The sequence below is a fragment of the Oryctolagus cuniculus genome, chromosome 10 (genome assembly GCF_051225735.1).
Source record: "Oryctolagus cuniculus isolate XC-2025 breed Fujian yellow rabbit chromosome 10, ASM5122573v1, whole genome shotgun sequence".
In the NCBI taxonomy this organism is placed as follows: Eukaryota; Metazoa; Chordata; class Mammalia; order Lagomorpha; family Leporidae; genus Oryctolagus; species Oryctolagus cuniculus.
The window spans coordinates 85,486,725-85,510,252 of NC_142876.1; the positions used below are offsets into that span (position 1 = coordinate 85,486,725).

Genomic DNA, 23,528 nt, shown 5'->3' on the forward strand with positions numbered 1-23,528 from the left:
GTTTTGACACAGCTGCTTTTAAAAATAAAGCCTGATTTTAAAATATATATCTTTAGTGTTCTAAATAAGTATATGATAAGTATATTCCCTAACTTCTAAGAAATAAAATGGTTTTGAATTAAAGTATAAACACACAAACATATTGGGACTTTCAGCTTAGCAGTTACGGTGTTTGTTAGCATGTCCACATATGGTTTTGCAGTACCTGGTTTCTATACTGAGCTTCAGCTTCTGGCCTTGAGAGATAGCAATGAGTAACCAAGTGATGGGTTTCTGCTATCCATATGAGACACCTAGCTTGACTTCCCAGCTCCTGGTTTCAGCCCCCTAGCCAATACAGGCATTTGCAGAATGAACCAGAAGATGCAGGCTCTCTCTTGTTTCTGTCTGCCTCTCAAATAAGTAAATTTAAAAAAAAATTTGAAATTCATACTTTTTTTATAATACTTGTTTTCCCTGAACTTATAGATGGCCTTCATATGTATGGATTTCAGAAACTTTTTTTGCCCAAATAAACATACCTTTAATTCCAATTTCCATAACATTTTGAAATGTATAGCCCATATATACACACCCACACTAAATAAGGCCATTGTAAAAGCCATCTTTGTGTATATATTTTCATATGTGTGTGTGTGTGTGTGTGTGTGTGTATTTGCCATGACCTTACCAATCTGGAGGCCATTCAAAAGTTCTGAATCTCTGCCACTTTGAACACGTCACATCTGCTTAGGTCAGCTATATTTGCAGTTTCTTTGCCTTACAGCTATACTTTTAATCCTTTTCCCAGGTCTGTTGATCACAATAGTCAACAGATGTTGTAAAGTCCTTTTAAAAACTCTGTTCTTTGGCTAAATGCTTATGCTTCTGCAAAGCATATGGTAGAAAATTTCACAGCAGTTCCTGCCCTGTATGTCACAGACAGTATGTCACACCTGCTTGGTTTTTATTTTTCTTATTCTATTTCTGTTTCATGTAGAATTAAAGCAGATTTCCCTTCTTGAGAAGGGTCAGTGGTTAACATCCTAGCGTGTGAAAGCAGGCAGACTGGAGCTTGCACGCTTACACTGCTTACAGGTAGCTTAGCTGAGTTATTAACCGCTCAGAAACTTACTTCCTTATCCATAAAATGCAGTAGTCTCCCTTACTCAGTTTTGCTTTCTGCTATGTCAGTTAGAGTCACCTGTGGTTCAGAAATACTCAGTAGAGAATTTCAGAAAAAAACGGTTTAGAAATTTTCAACAGTGCGCTGTCCTGAGTCACAAGAGGAGATCTCATGCTGTCTCATTCTTGCTGCCTGATCTGTCAGTCATCCATTCGTCCAGCATCCCCGTGCTGTATACACAGCCACCTGTTAGTCACGTGGTAGCCCTCTCCGTTATCAGGTCATCCACAGAGGTGTCCCAGTGTCTGTGTTCACGTAAGCTTTATCTTACTGACTGATGCCCCAAAGAGCAAGAGTGAGGACGCTGGCAAATCGATTTTGTCAAGAGAAGTTGTAAAGTGCTTCTTTTCACTGAAAAGGTGAGAATTCTAAGTAAGGAAAGAATGAAATCATGTACTGAGGTTGCTGAGATGTATGGCAAGTTGTTAATCTCTTATTGTACCTAATATTGAAGTTAAACTTCATCATAGGTATGTATATGTAGGAAAAATTACATGTCTACATGTAATATATATGTCAATCATATATATAATATTTACATAAATCCCATGTCTGTAATATAGCATGTCAATCATATATAATATATATTTTATACATATATATATATACGTATAATTTGGTACTCCCTACAGTTTCAAGCATCTGTGGGGTATCTTGGAACATGTCCCCCACAAATAAGGGGGGACAATCTTGTGGATAAAAGTAGAATTTACCATGCTGTCAGTTACTGGGAATTTTCACGTAAATGCATGTAAAACTGCTAACACAGTGCTAGGGGCATATAAGCATTCAGTAATGGAAACCATTTGTTTTTATGGCCTCTTCCTAATGGTGCATTTTGACACTGGAGGGTCAGCCTCTCAGACCACCCACTTACCCAGTACTGGCCTGATTGGCATTTTGCTGGTGAAATGCAGTGTTGCCTAGCTGAATATTATTTTCCTTCTTCCCCAGCCACATCAACAGGAAGACACAATATGAGAATCCAGTTCTAGAAGCCAAACGGAAGAAGCAGCTTGAGCAGCAGCAGCAGCAGCAGCAGCAACAGCAGCAGCAGCAGCAGCCGCCGCCGGCAGAAGGTTAGCCCTTCCCGGGAGACTTCTCTCCAGCAAGGAACCTAGGGCGAAGGCTGGGCAATGACACCCCCGTGTGGTCAAAACTGGCCTTGATGGTTGATTCGTTCTGCCACTCTGAGTTGATGTCCCGGCAGCAAGAATACAGAGCTGCTGCTGAAATCCCAGCAGCCCCGCTGGATAGCTGCTGTGGGGTCCCAACTCAAAAGCTCCCAACCTCCACCTTAACTAGACAAGAGCGTCCTTTGATCCAGATAACTAGATAAGAGCATCCTTTGATCCAGGAGCTGTCTCGTGGTTGATGGATTCGCCTTGCCGTGGCACGGTTCTTCATAGCCACTGTCTCATTCCCAGCTACTCTTAGCATTTCCCCGTTAAGCTGAGTTCCTGGACATGAGACTCACTTTTAAGTTGGGGGAAATGACCTATAAGAATCAGAAAGAGATGGTAATTTTGAGTGCTTTTAAAAAGTGACGGGTTACTTAATGTTGTTTATAAGAAAAAAATCTGAGAAGGTCAGGGTAAAGAGAAGGAGGTTCTTACCTGTTTGCCCTATCACATTCTCAGAGGTAAACACTGTGCAAAAGTTTCCCAAGGGTTTGCAGATTTTCATGTGTTTACAAAATCAGATCATAACTATACATAGTTTGCTCACTTTTTATTTCTTAGACTTATCAGAGTCATTTAATATATATTTTTATTATATATTTACTTTTTTTTACAAAATTTATTTATTTATTTGAAAGGCAGGGTTACAGAGAGGCAGAGGCAGAAAGAGGTTTTCCATCTGCTCGTTCACTCCCCAAATGGCTGCAATAGCTGGAGCCATGAGCCATGAGCCTGGAGTTTCTCCCAGGTCTCCCATGTGGATGCAAGGGCCCACTGACCTGGGCCATCTTCCACTGCTTTCCCAGGCCATAGCAGAGAGCTGGATCGGAAGTGGAGCAGCTGGATCTCAAACCGGCACCCATTTGGGATGCCGGCACTGCAGGCGGCGGCTTTGCCCACTATGCCATAGTACAAGCCCCTATTATATACTTTTAATAGCTACATAATATTCCATTTTATGAATGTCTTCACCACTATTTAACTATCCATTTATTAGTAGATAATTAGATTTTTCCAATTTTTGATTAAAACATTTTAATGTTATGGGTTGAGTACCCCTTCAGTATGTGAATATCAAATGTATGAAGGTCAAGTCTAGTACTTCTGGATACTGTAATATTGAATAAATACAATACCTTAGATTATGGGTTCACAAACTTTTCTGTAAATGGCCATATAGTAAACATTTCAGTCTTTGTGATTCATGCAGTCTCTGTGACACCTAATGTTGCTGTTGCAGATAAAAACAGCTATGGACAACTTGTAAATGAGTTGGTGTAGCTGTGTTTCGGTATAACCTTACTTCTGGACACTGTCATTTGAATTTCATGTCATTTTCATGTGTCATAAAATATTCCACATTTTTCCCCAGCTATTTAAAAATTTGAAAACTGTTCTTGGCTCCCAGGCTGTATACAAGCTAGCTGACTGCTGCCCTACCCTGTGTAATTTAAAGAGTGTGTAGATGCATGTGTCTACATTTATTTGCCCATTATAAAGTTCTCTTCTATACCTTAATTCTTTTTCTATTTAAAAAGAGCCTCTAAAAGAATGTGTTTTCTAAGGTGTGAATCCTGGTAGTGTTCAGAAGTAGTTTGTGGAATGGGAACAGGCGATTGAATGTGTTAGCTGCACTAGAAAGTGAAGCCAGGAGACCCCCAAAGCACACTCACTGTGAATTACTTCTGGGCCTCCAAGGTGATTAAGACTAGAGGAAAGAACTTTAGGAAGTTCATGGTGAATGCATATTACTAAAAAAAAATCTATACATGGATTTCACAAGTTTTTATCAAAATAATGTGTTATTCCGATTTTCCATGAATGTTTTGAAGTACTCCCGTGGTTAGGATCAGGATTAGAGTCATGACACCCCCCCACCCCAGGTTTCAGAGTTGCACCTGAACAACCTGCTGAGAGTGCCTTCCTCTGCCTGGCTCCCTCTGCAGTTGGTATGAATCACATTAGTGACGTTTCTCCTTTGTAGGACTGTCCTGGGTGACTGTCTTCCCTGGTGTTTCCTATTTATTCCCAGTTGGGATTCTAGACAGAGAAGTGGAGCTTTTGTTGGTATATATATCTATATATAGTTAAATATATTGATCACCAATCAATATTTCTTATTCTCACTTTGGACTCTGGAGAAATAGAGGTTTTGTGTGTTGAGATCAATACATCAATTGATTGATTGATGGGTGAATAGATAGGTATCACAATATTTGTTTCCATGACCATCTGACAGGAGAAAAAGAGGTCAGACACCAATTTCTTTTTCTCTTTTTTTTCCAGAAGAATCATGGCTTTTATTTTTAGACATTAGGTGGCCTCCTAGTGGCAGGATCTTGCTTCTGCCTGCAGCAACTCAGTGGCCCTGTTGAATCTGTGGAGCTGGGAGGCTTAGGATGCGCTCACAGTTGATGGAGCCATCCCTGTCCTCATACCCCGCCTGGGCAGGCTCAGCCTCCTCTGTCATCTAACCTCCCGAACCCCAGGCGCAGCACAGGGGCCCAGCCTCCCCTCACCAGCCCACACCACTGTATTCCCTTTTCTACCGACTCAAAGCTGCTTTTTTTTTTTTTTTTTTCTACTTTTCTATGGACTCAAAGCTCTCTGCCTTTGATCTCAGTGCTTTGGGTGTTACCAAGAAGGAGGGGACTCGTCAGTCGTCCAGCCATTAGAAGGAAAAACAGGAAGCTGTTTCTGTTCTTTATTCTAGAGTGGACGGAAGATCATTCATCCCTTGTGCCTCCTGTGATTCCAAGCCACCCCCCGAGCAATCCGGAGCCAGCCAGAGAAGCTCCACTTCAGGGTATGGTGTTTTTGTGATTGCATCTTGGTTTTATGTAAAAAAAATCTTGTTATTAAAAAGTGGGCTTTTGTAACTCTCAGATCATTCCTTTGATAGTGAAAGCCATTAATAATGAAAGCAGATCTGGATGTATTGTTAATCAGACTTGTCCAAAAAATTTTTCTGAGTCAGTTTCTTTAACTCTTGGTGATACTCTCAAAGTCAGGACTACTTGTTAAATGAACAATTAAACTAAGAGTTTTCAGCCTCAGCACTATTGACATTTTTTGCCAGATAATTGTTTTAAAAGATCAATTTTTATTTGAAAGTCAGAGTTACACAGAGAGAAGGAAAGACAGATCTTCCATCGGCTGGTTCATTCCCCAGGTGGCCACAACAGCCAGGGCAGGGCCAGTCTGGGTCTCCTATATGGGTGCAGGAACTCAAGTACTTGGGCCATATTCCACTGCTTTTCCCAGGTCATTAGTAGGGAGCTGGATAAGAAGTGGAGCAGCCAGGATATGAACTGCTGCCCAGTTGGGGTGCCGGCATCCTAGGCAGCAGCTCTACCCACTGTGCCACAATGCTGGCCTTGCCAGATAATTCTCGGTGTGTGAGACTTAATTATGGGAGGGTTAGCAGCACCCTGGCCTCTGTCCATTAGTTGCCAGGAGCATACACCCCATCTCCTACCCCCAGCTGTGACAACCAGAAATGTTTCCAAATATTGCCAGATGTCCCTGGGGTGCAGAACCATTCTACACTTGGGAATTGCTGACTTGGAATCTGTTTATACTATGTTGAATAAAGCAAACTCAAAATTCAGCATTAAGTATTTCAGAATGCTTATCAATATATTTGCTTTTATCTGAGATCTTCCTGTCAGTGTAAATGGTTTAATATTGCACTTTTCAGTTCTTATCCCCTGTTCGTGCCACAGTTTTGGCATTTAAAGAATAATTTATTTATTTGCTTGAAAGGAAGAGTGACACTGAGGGAGGGAGAGAGAGACAGAGATCTTCCATCTACTGGTTTGCTCCCCAGATGCCCACAATAGCCAGGGCTGGACCAGGTCAAAGCCAGGAGCCTGGAATTCCATCTGGGTCTCCCACATAGGTAACAGAAGCCAAGTACTTGGGCCCCTAGCCACTACTTTTCCAGGCACATTAGTGGGGAGCTGGATCAGAAACAGAGAAGCCATAACTTGAAACAGCTCCCATATGGATGTTAGCTTTGCAAGTTGCTGATTAATCTGCTGTGCCACACGCCAGCCCCAGTTTTGGCATTTATACCTGTTTTATTTTTCAGTGGGTCTCACTGGTTTACATTCACAAATAGTTTAAACCCCCTAGAGGGGTTCATTCTTGAACATTGGAGGCTCCAGAACCATGCTACTTCAGGCCTCCTTCCTCTTGAGTACTTCTAAGATTTGCCTTCTTCCTGTATGCATTTTTAGAGAGTTCAAGTGTGGAAAAAGCTAGGTGGGGGCAATGCTCTGGCGCCACACATAAAGCCACAGCCTGCAGCACCAACATCCCATAGGGGCAATGGTTCGAGTCCCTGCTGCTCCACTTCCAATCCAGCTCCCTGCTAATGTGCCTGGGAGAGCAGCGGAGAGCAGTGGAGGATGGCCTAAGTGCTTGGGCCCCTGCACCCACATGGGAGACCTGGAAGAAGCTCCTGGATCCTGGTTGTGGCCTGGCCCAGCCCCAGCTGTTGATCATTTGGAGAGTGAACCAGCTGATGGAGGATCTCTCTCTCTCTCCCTCTTTCTCCATCAAACTGACTTACAAATAAATTTTAAAAAATTAGACTGCAGTTTAAAAAAAAGAAAGCTAGGTGGGATACTCTTTTCTGATTTTTATTTCCCTATGATAATTTTTATAAGGAAGAAATTCTGTGCTGACATTGCCCTAGATTAATATTGAAATTAGATAGAAATAATTTCTTCTGGCATAAATATACTTTTTTGTGGTGATAGTAACTAGAACCTAGTAGATAATATATTAATATGAACATGATTGTGGCTTCGTTAATATTTTTTAATTATCAGATTCCTTCTGCAGGCTCCCATAATCTTGCCCTTCTCTTTTTGACAGTCCATTAGTGACACCACCCTCTGTTACGCCCTTGTATCGGTGCAGCTGGACCATCTCTTGGCTTTTGCATGTGTACAGCTGTCTTTCCTTCCAACTCCCTCCTTTGCTAACCCCTGCTCTTCTGAGGTCTTTCCTTGATTCCCGTATCATATTCACTCTTCACAGCACCCTGTCTGTCTCGCTTGTAACACTTAGCAGGTATGGTTCATGTTTGTTTGTGTTCTGTTATTTAACAGTAATTTCCTCATTAGACTTTGGGTCCCGTGGAAGCAGGAGACTGTGATGATTATTATATTTTTTCCACTGTGGCTAATCTCAAATCAGGCTCCAATCCTTGGTACCTAATTTCTGCTGAAGTTGATAATTGAGTGTAACAATATATATGTGTATGAGGGTACCTCAGAAAGTTTGTGGAAATGGGATTTTAAATTTATCTGAGGGCTAAAATTTTTGAAGTCCATGCATACAAGGGGTCTTCAGGAAGCTCATGAAAAAAGTATATTTTGAAATACAATGCTTGGTGGCCAGCACTGTGGCGTAGTAAGCTAAGCCTCCTCCTGCAGTGCCAGCAACCCATATGGGCATTGATTCATGTCCTGGCTGCATCTCTTCTCATCCAGCTGTCTACTTATGTCCTGGGAAAGTAGTGGAAGATGGCCCAAGTGCTTGGACCCCTGCACCCACATGGAAGATCCAGAAAAAGCTCTTGACTCCTGGCTTTGGATGGGCCCAGCTCTGGTCACTGGGGCCATTTGGGGAGTGAACCAGCAGATGGAAGACCTTTCTATCTTTCCCTCTGTTTCTGTGTGATTCTCTCTCAAATAAATAAATAAAATATTTATTTAAAAAAAAACAATGCATGGCTTTCAAAAACTTTTGCACCAAAATGAACTTTATTCATTCTGTTTTCCCATGAACTACATGAAGTACTCTTGGATCCACCCATCCATCCACCCATATGTATATGATAGGTAGGCCAAGCTTCTTTAAAGGATTATCAGTAATTCCATAAATTAAAGTTTTAAGGTTTGGGTTCTGGGTGCTAAACGCTTAAGTCACCAACTGAGTAGAGTCGAGGTAGCATTTACCTGCATGAGAAATGTCCTGTCAGATTTTTTTCTTCTCTGCTTTTTGTTTTTCCTTTCTTCATTAGTCTGCTTGGGTTTGATAGTGGCCTGGAAAAGTTTCTGCTCTCTGAACTCTCCTGGCATTGGCTCATTTGTCCTTACAGTCCTTCTACTGCATGGTTTCCATGTTGGTTTTTGTCTTTGAATCTTTGGAATGTAATTGATACCAAAGAAACCTTTTAGAATCCAGACCTTTGTAGTCAAAGTGTAATTGTGATAAACACTTAGACTTTATTCTCATTGGTTGAGATCCTCAGTTACCCATTTGCTAGTCCGCTATCTAGTCTTGTGTGTTATGTACCATGTGAGTGTTGATAGTATTATCAGAAGAAGCTGTATACCTAACTCGGTTAGAGTGTTTGATGTGAATTTTGCTAAATTCACTGCTCACCTGAACTCTCCCCGGATCAAGAAGACACTTCTCATCCCAGCATGTAGTGGATTTAGAGATGTGCTCTCAGGCAAACTCTCCAGTTTCAAGTGTAGGCTCGAAGGGAGATTTTTGGAGCCACCCTTCTGCTGTAGTCACTCTACCAAGAACACTGTCAAAATAAAGACCTCTGAGCTCTTCCTGTGTGCGAGGCACCTGCCTGAGCACTTTATTGGCATCGTCCGCCACAGTTACTCATCACAACTGTCATGTGTGGTAGGTGCAAAACTTAAAGAGAGCTTTAGTAATTTTCTCGAGGCCACACCGCAAGTAAGCAGTTGAGCACAGATCTGAAGGCTCATTGTCACTGGGATTGGTTTAACTTTTGTCTAAAACCTTGGTGTGGTTGTTTTTCACATGATGCCTCATTGCATAGTCTGTGTTCCATACTGTCTGGTAAGGTTGCCACAGGTTGTATGTTTTCCATATACGTTTTTTATAATTAAAAAATGAATAACTGAGTTCCTCAGTCCCAGTAGCTGCGTTTCAGGGCCTCCGTTACTACATGTGGCTCGTGGCTGCCATATCAGACAGTGCAGGAATGGAGCATTCCCATCGTAGCAGAAGTGCTACTGGACAGCACTGGTAGAGGGCATTTGAGCTCTAGTATCAAACACAGTGCCAGCCCAGTGGGAAACAAGCACTCAAGTGTTGTTCAAGTACAAGGATTACTCAGGTTTTGAGCTAACACCCAAGAGCTCCTGATAAAGTGAGTCTAGGGTAGGAATTAGAATTTCTAGACTCTACCCAGGTGATTTTTATGTATAGCTAGGTCCTAGAACTGGTGGATGGTCAACAGAAGGTGGCGTATCCAAACATTACATGTTAATACAGAGCTGCAAGCAGAGAACTCCAAGTTGTACTGCTTGGAGAGAGAACAGCATTTGTTCCCCAAAGCTACCTTAGATAATGACCCACCCATTCATAAAACATAATAAAGTGTGCAAAATGGGAAAACCTCTGATCATCTCTCCCCAGTTACACATAGGATACGGGATTCCATGGTACAATTTCAAAGTCTGTTCCTGTCTCTATCAAGGTGAAAACATTCTAATCCCAGAATTGGTTAATGGTATTCAAAATTTTTTCAGGTAGACTCCCAGGCACATTTTCACATCTTCTAACTGTGTCTGTTAGAAGTGTACAAAATTCTAATACACAACATCTCTTTTTAGGCTTCTCAAAGGTAGGTTAAGTCTCACAGCTTTGTGCTTTTGTTTGTTTATTCATTCACTCAGCACCTAAAATATACCGGACCATATTCCAGAGGCAGTGAACACAAAAAGGAATCCTCGTGGTGCTTAGATTCTTGCGGATTTTCACATGTGCGCAGGGCCGTGGGCAGTGCCCCCTGATGCTTGCGAGTGGGGACAGTGAGACAGGAGAGCAGCCAGTAGCTCAGATGTTTGGAAGGTGGTAAATGCTAAGGACAGAACTAAAGGAGGGAGGAGGAACCACAGCCTTTAATGAAGTAGTCGGGGAGGTCCCCCTGGAAAGTACAGCTGTTGATGTCCCTGTGTAAGTGAAATGCTCTTCCCTCAACTCCCAGCAGCCTCTGCCGCTGGAGTCTAGGCCTTCCCACCCCAACTCCTGTTGGATCACCTGTCCTCAACTTTCCATCCACTAATTGCCTTGGCAGCTGTCTCCCCAAAGCCCTTGCTGCAGGTGACATCACCCTCTTGGTTTTCTGGCAGATGACTTCGCACTGTGCATCCTCCTCAGGCATCTCCTAAGCCATAGCGACAGGGCTGGATGGAGTTTGTCAAGCTTCCAATAAACCTTGGGACTGTGTTAGGGAGGAGGGTGTTGTGAGCTGGCCTTCGACTTGGGCAGTTGAGAAGAACCTTATTGTTCAGAGCCAGAATCTTTGAAAATATGCAATTAAAAGCTGTATGCAAGCCCAGAGACCTTTTAAGGCCTTTTAGATGGAGCTAACCAAAAATAACTTTCTTTCCTGGGTGCCAGGCTCCTACTACAGGGGTGTGTGTGTGTTCTTCTGTTGTTTTCGTGGCTAACGTTTTTGGTAGAAGAAGGGTGGAACAGATGAGGAAGCAATAGCAAGGGCAGGACTAGGAAATGAAATTAGCAGAGAGGGAAAATTCTGCTCATGGAATTGTGTCCACTATTTAAGTAACTAGAGAAATCCCAGTTTCTCAGAGGAATGTCTAATAAAACCAAAATGAAACTTTGATTTGTGTCCAGAATATTATTTTTTACTACATTAAGAAAACTCAACAATTCCTTGTGCAGTGTTTGGAAGTTATTTAGCTGTGTGTATATAACTTTTTTTTTTGAAGATTTATTTATTTATTTGGAAGGCAGAGTTAGTTACAGACAGAGGCAGAAAAAGATACCTTCCATCTGCCATTTCACTCCCCAAATGGCCACAATGGCCACAGCTGGGCTGATCTGAAACCAGGAGCCTGGAGCTTCTTCGGGTCTCCCATTTGGGTCCATCTCCTACGTGGGCCATCTTCCACTGCTTTCCCAAGCACATTAGTAGGGAGCTGGTGGAGTAGGGACTCAAACCAGTGCCCATATGGTTTGCTGGCACCGCAGACGAGGGCTTTACCCACTATGCAATGGTGCTGGCCCCATCTAACTATTTATTTTTTTAAAGATTTATTTCAAAGGCAAAATCACAGAAACAGAGAGAGGAGACATGTACAGAGAGAGAGAGAGACCCATCTTCCATCTGCTGCTTTACTCCCCAAATGTCCACAATAGCTCAGGGTGGCCTAGGCCAAAGCCAGGATTCTGACACTCCATCCGGGTCTCCCATGTGGGTGGCATGGGCCCTTTTACTTGGGCCACCATTCACTGTTGCCCAGGTGCACAAGGAGGGAGCCAGATTGGAAGTGGAGCAGCCAGGACTTGAACCTGCGCTTATATGGATGCTGGCATTGCAACCTGTAGCTTAACCTATTGCACCATGGTGCCAGCCCCTACTATTAATATGTGTTAAATAAGATGGCTGAATTTGGAGTTCTGTGGCTATTGTTAGTAACTCTTTAGTTTGGGGGTTTTCTCTTAAGTATTTTTATTTATTTTTAAGACAGAGTGATGGAAAGAGAAAGGGAGAGAGATCTGCCATTCACTGGTTTGCTCCCCAAATGACCATAATGGCTGGGGCTGGGCCAGGCTGACTTCAGAAGCCAAGAGCGGTATTTCTGCAAACACATCTCCCTAATAGCCCCTGTGCACAAGCTTGGAGAGTTTTATCATGCTTAGTTCACCTCTTCAGAAGCCAGGAACTCCACCCTGGTATCCCATGTGGGTGGCAGGACCTGAGTACTTGAGCCATCACCTGCTGCTGTCTGAGGCACATTTGAAGACAGCAGGATTGGAAGCGGAGCAGCCAGGACTCCATCCAGCACCCTGATACGAGATGCAGACATCTCAAGCAGCGGCTTAACCCACCATGCCGCAATGCCAGCACCTTGTTGAGGGTTTTGTGTTCTGTGTGTGTGTGTGTGTGTGTGTGTGTGTGTTTTTAAGATCCCAGGTCACATATCCTTTTAAACAGTAAATGTTAGCAGTGGACACGTGTTGGCTAGTTCACAAATTGTTAAAAGGTGCGAATTAATAGGGAAAAATCAGCTAATTTAGAGAATTATTTTTTAATAAGTATTTTTTAAGGTATATTATTTATTTGAAAGAGTTGCATAGAGAAGAGGAGAGACAGGGAATCTTCCAGATGCTGGTTCACTCCCCAAATGGCTGCAACAGCTGGGTCTGCACCAAGCCAAAGCCAGGAGCTAGACGTGTCTTCCCAGTCTCCTCCCACCTGGGTGCAGGGGCCCAAGCACTCAGGCCATCTGCTGCTTTCCCAGACTATAAGCAGGGAGCTGGATTAGAAGTGGAGCAGCCAGGTCTTGAACCAGTGCCCATATGGCATATTGGCATCACAGGTGGAGGCTTAACCTGCTACGCACAGTGCTAGCCCCAAATTTAGAGATTTAGAAGCTGATACAAACTAAAGTTATGAGGCTTCATTTTCAAAACAGTGACTTTTTTTAATGTTCTTGTCAAATTTGTTTTTGTGACTCTATTTCCTAGTTCTATCTGTGCATTTGCAGTGTGAGTTTCCTGTTTGATTAAAAACTGATGATTTTGCTCAGCTGTTTTTCCAAGTGGAAGCCAAGCCCAGAGTAGCACGTAGGAAGCACTGTTGCAAAATCAAAAATGAAACAAAGCCAAAGACAGAAAACAAAGAGCAATCATATTTTCTGTGGAGGAGCTTGTCACAGTGCAGATGCTATCAAACTCCATCACGTACCTGAGACCTGTTTCATTTTCTAGATTTTTCTTTTAGGCCTTAGAGGTGATGTGCTCTGTATATTATTTCCCTCTGCTGAACAAGGGGGTCTAGGAATACTCTTTAATACTGAAATCAAGAGGAGCCTTCTAAAAAATTTTGATTTATATATTTGAGAGACACAGAGCCCCCATCTGCTGGTTTACTCCATAAATGCCAAAAAAGCCATGGGCAAGCCAAGAGTGAAGGGGACTCAATCCAAGTTACCCATGTAGGTAGCAAGAACCCAATTACTTGAGACATCAGTCCTACCTCCCACAGTCTGCATTGGCAGGAAGCTGGATTTTGGAGCCTGTGCCAGGAATCGAACCCAGATACTCTGATGCAGGATGTGGGCGTCTTAACCGCTAGGCTAAAGACCCACCCAGGAGAGGTGTTTCTGAAGACACATCTTCCCAAAGGCCCCTGTGCACAAGCTTGGAGAGCTTAATTCACCTCTTCAGTCCTGCTGATGTTCCATGTACTTTTCTTGTTTTCATCCAGGCAAACCCTTTTTTACACGAAACCCTTCTGAATTGAAAGGGAAGTTCATTCACACAAAGCTGCGGAAAAGCAGCCGAGGCTTCGGCTTCACCGTGGTCGGCGGGGATGAACCTGACGAGTTTTTGCAGATCAAGAGCTTGGTCCTCGATGGTCCTGCTGCTTTGGATGGCAAGATGGAAACAGGTAGAGTCCACATGACCTTGGCACATTCTGTGTGGTGCACCTGCTACCCACACCCGGACAGCAGCAAACAGCATCATGATTTCATGGGTCTGTAAATGTCCTTTAAATACTTGGAAAATGTGTTGGATTTCTCTATTAGAGAAATGCATCCCTTGACACAGATGGAAATCTTTGAAGCTATTTTAACTTAGGGAAAGCTATTAGGGTGATCTAGAGTACAGCTAAGCAATAATTTACTAAAAATGTGATCCATTTAAATAAATGAATTCTGAACTTGAGTTTTTGCAGGAACATTTTTTTTTTAAAGACTCAAGCTCCAGTGTTCTCACAATGACTACTGCATTCTTACTGGCAGGAAAGGCACTGGATGCTAACAGCACACTTTATTTGTAGTTAAAATAAGTAATAGAAGCACTCTATGTGTACCAGGTATCACCCGCAAGTCTAGGTTCAGTTCAACTTTGTATTGCCAATGTGGAGGAGGCAAAATTTTATTGCTTCCCTGTTAGGGTTGTTGCCTGGGCCTGAGAAAAACGTACAGGTTTATTTACTTTGAGTTTTATGTGAGAAGGGACCCTATGAGAAAGTGAAAACCAGAAGACTCATTATATACCAGGTTAGATACAGAGTAGTTAAGCTGTGAAAATGTGATCAGGCAGAGTAGTTTGGGTTGGGTTAAACAGGCAGAGACATGGGTAGAAAGATAAAGGGTGTTGAACCCGGTGGGTTTGCACAGATTTCTCTTGACTTGGACTCTCTGTACTTGATGACAAGAATGTTACTCTTCTCCTGATATCAGGGGGGACATCTTCCACGTGGGCTTTTTCTCCTCTCGGGAAGAATAAAAGTGTCTTTAACTGCAAATAATCTTGATGCCAAAGTGTCATATGAGTGTGTTGCAATGGTCTGTTCTGAGCTCCTGTGTCACAGGGCTACAGTAAGTGACTCACCTTTGCAGGGTGCTGTGTTTTCTGACCCCAAACTCTTACATTTTCAGGGGATGTCATTGTCAGTGTGAACGACACTTGTGTTTTGGGCCACACGCATGCTCAAGTTGTGAAAATCTTCCAGTCCATCCCCATCGGTGCCAGCGTGGACCTTGAACTGTGCCGAGGTTATCCCTTGCCTTTTGACCCAGATGACCCCAATACAAGTTTAGTGACTTCGGTGGCCATTTTGGATAAAGAACCAATTATTGTGAATGGGCAAGAGACCTACGATTCGCCAGCTAGTCACAGTAGTAAAACAGGCAAAGTCAATGGCATGAAGGATGCCCGGCCGAGCAGCCCTGCTGATGTGACTTCGAACAGTTCCCAAGGTTATCCCAATGACACTGTCTCTTTGGCCTCCTCCATCGCCACTCAGCCAGAACTCATCACCGTTCACATAGTGAAAGGGCCGATGGGCTTTGGTTTCACTATAGCTGACAGTCCTGGTGGTGGCGGCCAGAGAGTGAAGCAAATCGTCGACAGCCCGAGGTGCCGCGGCCTGAAGGAAGGGGATCTCATCGTGGAAGTTAACAAGAAGAACGTGCAGGCCCTCACGCACAACCAGGTGGTGGACATGCTGATCGAATGTCCGAAGGGAAGTGAGGTCACGCTGTTGGTGCAGCGAGGAGGTACGTTGTTCTGTGATGATTTTTTTTTTTTTAACCCTGAATCCATTGCTTATGTGGCTGGTCTTAGGGTGACTTTGGAGTTTCGTGTCTGTTCCTTTATGATCATTTTTATTTCAGTATTTGCAAATGCATTTGGAGCATCTTTTTGATTTCTCCAAATCAAAACAGATACGGTTTACACAAGCAACGTAAGCCTCTGGTTTATACATTCTGTTACTCATGTATAGCTGGATTCGTACTTTCAATTATAAGTCATATTGTGTCTTTTTTCAACCATTAAGATTTTAAAATTTTTATCCTTTAAGTCTCTTGAACCTGTCCCGCAAAACCTGCACAATGCGATTCCTGTGCACTCTCGACCTTGTTTCACTTTCCTCTCTCTCTTCTTGCTGTGCTATAGCTATGGTGGCTTCTCTGAAGTTCCTTTAATGCTTCCAACCCTTTCCTACCTCAGGGCCTTTGCACTGCCTGGAGTGATCTGTTTGGCTTAATCTCCTTCAGGTGCCCTCCCTGAGAGGGACTCTCTGATTGCTCTGACGTAGCCCCCTGACACTTCCCTGGCACCTCTTCAGTGTCACCCCGTTGTGATGTCCTTTGTCACATCATCATTATCACAGGTATTATTTTGTGTAATTGTTGTTGGATCTTTATCTCTCTTTCACTAGACAACCAGCTTCATAAGCTCAGGACGCAGGTCTACAGGTTGGCAGGATTTTCCCTTGCATTGAACACAACACCTGATTCCTTTTGGGTATTCATGAATGAATGCATTTTGAAATGAATGACTTGGTCTGTGGTTATTCATACTTTCAGGAACAGCAGCGTCACAAATCAAATTAAAAACATACCTCACAATACATCTTAGAGAAGTGGTTGGGAATCCCAGAGAGCAGGAATACTCTCAATATTGAGATGTTAGTCTACTGTCTGAGTCTATGCCAGTCTTCCCCACTCTGTCCCCCATCAGAACTCCCAGGACCTCACACTGAGAACCACTGTCCACAGTTCGGAAATGCCACATTCCCCGGATATGTATCTGTGACCCACTGTGACTGCTCACTGCACGCAATGTGCCTGAGACTCTACTTTTCCCAATCTTTCTTGCATCATTTGTTTGTGCACAACATACTCAGGCCCTCTGCAAAGAGATTCAGACCCCGATTATTATTTCCCCTTGATTCCATTGCACCGGAGGAGTTAATTCATGTCACAGCAGCCGCATTCTCCCGCTCTCATGAAGTTGTATGTTCTACCATCAAGATGATTGGGGTCGTTAGAAGGAAATTCAGAATTGAGAGCTACTATTGGCATGAATCAGAATGCTCAATCAACCCTTCCTGAGCTGTTACAAAAGCCATTGTGAAGATTTTACTTTTAAAAATATTATTTGCGGCTGGCGCTGCGGCTCAGTAGGCTAATCTTCCATCTTGCGGCGCTGGCACACTGGGTTCTAGTCCCTGTCGGGGCACCGGATTCTTTCCCGGTTGCCCCTCTTCCAGGCCAGCTCTCTGCTGTGGCCAGGGAGTGTAGTGGAGGATGGCCCAAGTGCTTGGGCCCTGCACCCCATGGGAGACCAGGAGAAGCACCTGGCTCCTGCCTTCGGATCAGCGCGGTGCGCCGGCCTCAGCGCACCAGCTGTGGCAGCCATTTGAGGGTGAACCAATGGCAAAAGGAAGACCTTTCTCTCTGTCTCTCTCACTCTCTCACTGTCCACTCTGCCTGTCAAAAAAAAAAAAAAAAATTATTTGCGCCAATACAATTTTGAAGTCTCTCTTTATACTTGGATCTCTTGATTCCCAAATAATTGGCTCTTGAACAGTGACCGAGATGCAGTAGGAAGTGACTTGTACGTGGGCGTGGCAATGGTGGCAGCCATGGTGATGATGGTGATCCTGCCTTTCTTAGAGATGTGTCTCTGATTGGCAAAGCACTTTCACAGCTGTGTGTGGCTCTCACCCCATCGGTACCCCTTCCCCTTGAGGTAGGAAGGTGCCAGCTCATGGTAGGACTGAGAAATTCGTCCTGACTCCAGGGCCTCCAGTTCAGTTTTCTGCCCTGCCAGAAGAACACTGGCTTTTACATAGTTGCTGGTTTCTGTGGCCATCTACCTGGGAAATTTTAGACTGTTCTTGGTGTATCTATCAGGCATATCTTTGCGTCACACCCTGCTCATCTGATAGTCACAAATCACTCTGCTTTCTGATCTAATCCCTTTGCTGCTTCATTTCTGTTAACCATACGACATCTAGAGATTTTCTCTTCTATTAGAGTCACTTTTAAGGAAGTCAAAAAATAGTCTCATCACAACACACTAATTTATAGCACTTACTGGAACCATATTGTGATGCATTTGCCCAAATTAGCAAATATCTGATACAGAAACATACTCCTTGATTTGAAATGTGTCTGTATTATTTTTTCCTAATTCCTAAAATCATCTTTGTGTTAATGCCATCAACTTTGTAACATTCATATGCTAAGCTCCAAAATATATATGTCACGTTAGTCAACATCTACATAAGTTTATGCCAGAACCTGAGTAATTTAAAATCACTGTAACATCAGCAGTCTTTAAAATATGCTGTATGCCTGTGTGTGATTTATGTACAGGATAGAAAGTTTGTACATCTACAGTTGGCAGGCCGGGACCAGCTACTATTAATCTTTCTGGAAAGCATATAAATATATTTGTTTCTGCCATGTCTTAGTTATTTGAATCAGGGCTCACGTTTAATCATCCCTCCTGTGTGCTGAGGTATAATGAGGAGGTTTGATGAAGGAACGAGACAGCAGCGAGGTTAAATGAGAAAGTAAATGGTCACTTCGTTGATTTCTTTCTAATGAATCTCATTTCTGTTTTAGCTCCTACTAAGCAGATTGACAAACTCATTAAATCTACACTCCTCATGAATCTCAAGGATTCATATCATGAGGACCAAGCCTTCTCAGCTTTTCTACTTTGGGGCAGAATGGGCTATGTAGGCAGTGTGTGTTTTAATTCTTACTCCTCGAGCCCATTGTTGACATTTGTTTTCGTTAAGATCCAGTACATTCCATTTGTAGTATTTTGAGTCCATTTTTCCCCTTTCCATTCCAACATAGAGGTCAGCAGAGGGTGGAATGTCATTTGTAAATTTCTGGGTTCAGACTGTTTCCCGGGTCAGCCTTGCAGGCTGGAGCCGGTGCATCCTGGTGCCTGAGTAGCTGGGGCCATTGCTCATGTTTCCCGAGTCTTCTCTGCATGGACATCTGCCTGCTGGCTGACCGTTCACCCATGTGAGGGCAGCACATTGTCCCTGTGCCTTGGTCCTGGTCTTCTCACCCTGTGTCCTTCTTCCTTGTCCTTTGCTGTCCATTCAGGACAGTGCTTTATCATTATCATCATCATCATCATCATCATCATCATCATCATCATCGTTTATTTGAGAAACAGAAGGAGAATGCTCCTATCCACTCGTTCTTTCCTCAGATTCCACCATGGCCAAGGCTGAGCCAAGATGAAGCTGGGAGCCAGGAACCCAGTCCAGGCATTCCACACAGGTGGTGGGGATCCAAGGACTTGAGCCATCCTTGCTGCCTCCCCGTTTGCATATAATACCCTGAAATTGGGAGCAGAGTAAGGAATTGAACCTAGGCACTTGAGTATGGGATGTGTGCCTCTTAAGCTGTAGGCTAAATGCCCAGTTGTAATTTTTTTTTTTAAATTTTTTGACAGATAGAGCTAGTGAGAGAGAGAGAGACGGAGAGAAAGGTCTTCCTTTTGCCATTGGTTCACCCCCTAAATGGCCACTACGCCCGGAGCTATGCCAATCCAAAGCCAGGAGCCAGGTGCTTCCTTCTGGTCTCCCATGTGGGTGCAGGCGCCCAAGCACTTGGGCCATCCTCCACTGCCTTCCCGGGCCACAGCAGAGAGCTGGACTGGAAGAAGAGCAGCCGGGACCAGAACCTGGTGCCCATATGGAATGCTGGCACCGGAGGGGGAGGATTATCCAAGGGAGCCACGGTCCCGGCCCACTTGTAATATTTTTAACATAGAAATGCTGTCCAGAAATTCTATTGTCTGATGTCTATGGAAATCTAAAGACAGAGATGATTACTTTTTTTGAATATAGAAAATATAGAGAATTTTTCCTGTAAAGGTTTTCACATTTTCACCAAAGAAATTTTATTGTAATTACATAGTAAAACTACCTGTGCCCCTTTCTGTAAAGGATCTTTTGTATTTTGGTGATTGACACCTATCAATAGGTATGACAGTCTTTAAGAAGTAATTTTGTGAGGCCAATGTTGGAGTGGGAAACGCCACTGCCTGTAACACTGGCATCCCATGTGGGCTTTGATTCATGTCCCAGCTGTTTCATTTCCAATCCAGCTCCCTGCTCATGGCCTAGAAAAGCAGCAGAAGATGGCCCAAGTGCTTGGCCCCTGCACCAGTGTGGGAGATCAGAAGCTGCTGGCTCCTGGCTTCAGCCTGGCCTACTGCTGGCTGTTGAGGCCATCTGGACAGTGAACCTGAGGCTGGAAGATTTTCTCTCCCTCTCTGTCTTTCCCTCTCTTTCTCCTCTCTCTCTCTAACTTTCAAAACAAACTTTTTGAAGAGTATTTTTGTGTTATTTCACAGTACTCTGTTTAAAGTGAAGATAAGCAATGCTTTATGAAAGTGGAAAATGCAGGTTTTGTTTTTGAGAGAAAATAGCTACTGAAGTGAAACCTGGGCTGGGGGTGTGAAGAATTGGCCTCTACGTCAGACTCTGCCCCCCAGCTGCTGTATGCATCTGGCCAGCATTTCTTTCTTGACCCCAAAATGGATGTTTCAAACATGAGTATCTCTCAGATAGCCTTTCTGGCTCTGACTTTGTGTGAAGAATGACGTCATTATTGTGTTGAGGAAAGACCGGGTGATTCTAGGGTCAGAAGCCTGAATTCCGATTCCTGCTTTTAATGGTTGTGTGGCATTTGGCAAGTCATTTACCTTCTCTGAGCTTAGTTCAACTTCTGAAAAAATGTCTCATGTGCATAACATTAGTTTAAAAAGGAGCATCGTGTCAATTCCTGACATAGAAGTAATTGTTCCATGATAAAGCGCAGGTGTTTTACTGCTCTTACCCATTATCAGAAGCGGTTGAGTATGGGTGGCTTTTTATTTAAGAAAAAAAGAAGAAAGAAGGCAGGCATTGTGGTGCAGCGGGTTAAGCTGCCTCTTGGGAGGCCCACATCCCATGTCCAAGTGCCTGGTGAAGCCCTTGGTGCTCTGCTTCCAATACAGCTTCCTGCAAATGCATCCTGGGAGGCAGCTGATGATGACTCAGCTACTTGGGTTCCTACCACTCATGTGGGAGAGCTGGGTGTAGTGTTGGCTTCTGGCTTTACCTGGCACAGTGCTGGCTGTTGCAGGCATTGGCAAAGCTAATCAGCAGATAGAATAACTCTTGCTCTCACCATCACTCTACCTTTCAAATAAATAAAAACATCATTTTTTAAAAGGAGCTGTACCTGTTACCTACAGAATCTTAGAGTATGATGTTCAAACATTAGTATTTTTTAGAAATTCCTACTGGTGATCCTGATGTGCACTTGGAGTTGCAAATGTTAGGCTCTTGCCTCCATAGTTCCTTCTAGTTTTGCTTCTGTGACATGCAACTTGGGGAAAGTAAGTTTATGAAGCTTAGATTATTTTTCGTTGCTGAGTAGTGTTCTTTTTCTTTTTTCTTTTTTTTTTTTTTGGGGGGGGGGGGAACAGGCAGAGTTAGACAGTGAGAGAGAGAGAGAAAGGTCTTCCTTCTGTTGGTTCACCCCCCAAATGGCCGCTACAGCCGGCGCTACGCCAATCCAAAGCCAGGAGCCAGGTGCTTCCTCCTGGTCTCCCAGGTGGGTGCAGGGCCCAAGGACTTGGGCCATCCTCCACTGCCTTCCTGAGCCACAGCAGAGAGCTGGACTGGAAGAGGAGCAACTGGGACAGAATCTGGCGCCCCGACCGGGACTAGAACCCAGGGTGCCGGCGCCACAGGCGGAGGATTAGCCAAGTGAGCCACAGTGTTGGCCTCTTCTTTTTAAAGTCAGTTTTATGAGCAACAGATATCTCCATCTTCCCTGAGGTCTCATATTAGCTCCAACATTCTAGGTTGTTCTGTTTCAGAGGAGGGCTTAGTATCAGAGATGCTTATATTGAGCTCAATCTTCCACTGGCTTTTGCTGATCCCAACTCTCATAGAAGTAATGTTTTGCTTTCCCAATTATACTGAGTGCTTTTGTCAGCTCACTAAGTCATTGTAGAGTCTGAAGATAAAATGATAAAGTGCTAGAACGCCCAGAGGATAGGACTGGGTCCAACTTTTCCTCTTGTATCCCATGCACCTCATGGGAAACTTGCACATATGAAGATCTTAGTGAATATCACCTAAATACATGCAACTTGATCCTGAAGCAACAATGGAAAATAACCAACCATACAGCCTTATAGGCATGCATTTTTAACTCTAGTGTGATGATCATGAGAGTTAAAAGGCAAAAAGTAAATTTAAAAGTGATGGTCATGGTAATGATCACTTTCCTACTATTGTTTGGGATGTTACCATTGATATAAGCAGGACATGTACACACACCCCTGTACACATATGTAAATAAAAACCCTCAGCACCCCATGGTTGTGACCAAATTTATAACTGCCACCAGTTTGCATTGTGATTCTGTGAAATGAAAGCCGTGGTTCTTAGCTCCTATGCCAGGAAAAAAAAATAAAAGAAGAAGAAATTGTTTTTGTTTTAGGCATTGAAACCCCAGAGCTAAATTTAGCTAGTATAAAGCAAAGGAAAAATCTCTGATTTGATTGAGAAAACATGTATATGACTGGTAATAAAAACAGTAAATTCTTCTACAATGTGCTGGGCACAATTCTTAACCTTTTATATCCCATTGTTTCTGTGAGAGTTTTCTTAGCCCCATTATAGAGAAACAGAAGTTGAGACCCAAAGAGTTTCAGTATCTTAGCCAGAACCATGCAGTTGCATATTGGCAAAGCAAGGATTCGAACCCAGGAATTCTGACTCCAGAGACTGCATTCCTCTTCCCTATGCTGAATGGCCTCTTAGGTTATTGGCAATAAACTGCTCCTTTAAAGAGTCTGTGTCCCACATAAAGGAAGCAAAGTGGCCTGAAATCCATGGGCGAATTGATGCCATGTAATTCTCATTGAAATTCACTAATGACATTTCATTCATTAAGTCATGGTTGATCAAACAGGGAAACCGATATCTAATGTCATCAAGTAAGCGCATTGTTCATACCAGCTTGTGTGTGTGTGTGTGTGTGTGTGTGTGTGAGCGCACACCCACACTATCTGGAATGATGCAAAGCCATCATGATAGAACCACAACAAGCTGTGTGCCAGGGAGTTAAACCCTGTTGGGAGGTGCTTCTCTTCTCTTTGCCCTCTAGTCTTGGATGGAAGAATGAATTGCAAATTTACAAATTCTACCACTTCAGTGTTTCTCTGCCAAAATGTCTCAAATTGAGCAGCAGAGCCCCCGAAAGGGGGAATTTGAGCTGCTTCTAGAGTGATAGCCCAGTAGCGAGTCATGTTAGCATTTGCTGATGTTGAGTCTACAGGATGCCGTCGGCTCACTCTTCTCGGGATACCCAGAACTCGGTGCGCATCCCCCTTCTTCCCGGCCTCTCCATCCATCAATGTGGCCTCTGGTCTTGGCATGACCTTTTTGATAACCTTGTAGTAGGTCTCTTCTCTTCCTATGGTCCTTCTTCCAGTTAGACTGATTTAAAGTAAAGTGGGTCAAGTCACTCTTTGTGTCCAAATGACTCCATGTCAATAAAGTGTCTTCCCAAGTCCATTGTCAGGGCCCTCCTACTTGCTTTTCCCCTTCTTCTCCCTGGAGAATTCTGGAACTCCCTCATTCACATCCTTCAGGGCTGTGCCAGAAGGTTCTTTTCATCTGAGAATTGCTCTGCCCACCTCGCATAAAATAACGTGGCTACCACCACCATCACTTTCTCCCCCTCTGTCTCCCTTCTGACACTTTCTCAGGAGTTCTCCCCTTGTCTCCCTGGGGGAATGTATTCCATGATCCCCACTGGATGCTTGAAACCACAGAAAGTACTGACCCGTGAACAGCCATGGTGTACCCT

The 23,528-nt window shown here is 43.6% G+C and overlaps 1 protein-coding gene across 43 annotated transcripts in view; it reads left to right on the top strand.

Moving 5' to 3' along the window:
• Positions 1 to 23,528, top strand: part of MAGI1 (membrane associated guanylate kinase, WW and PDZ domain containing 1) — a 688,074-nt gene that overhangs the window by 601,452 nt on the left and 63,094 nt on the right. For all 43 annotated transcript variants that reach the window (XM_008260898.5, XM_070050628.2, XM_070050629.2 and 40 more), the window contains 4 exons: positions 2,120 to 2,244; positions 5,060 to 5,152; positions 13,589 to 13,771; positions 14,769 to 15,389. In XM_008260898.5, the coding sequence (XP_008259120.3) occupies positions 2,120 to 2,244; positions 5,060 to 5,152; positions 13,589 to 13,771; positions 14,769 to 15,389 (1,022 nt within the window). The remainder of the gene's footprint in view (positions 1 to 2,119; positions 2,245 to 5,059; positions 5,153 to 13,588; positions 13,772 to 14,768; positions 15,390 to 23,528) is intronic.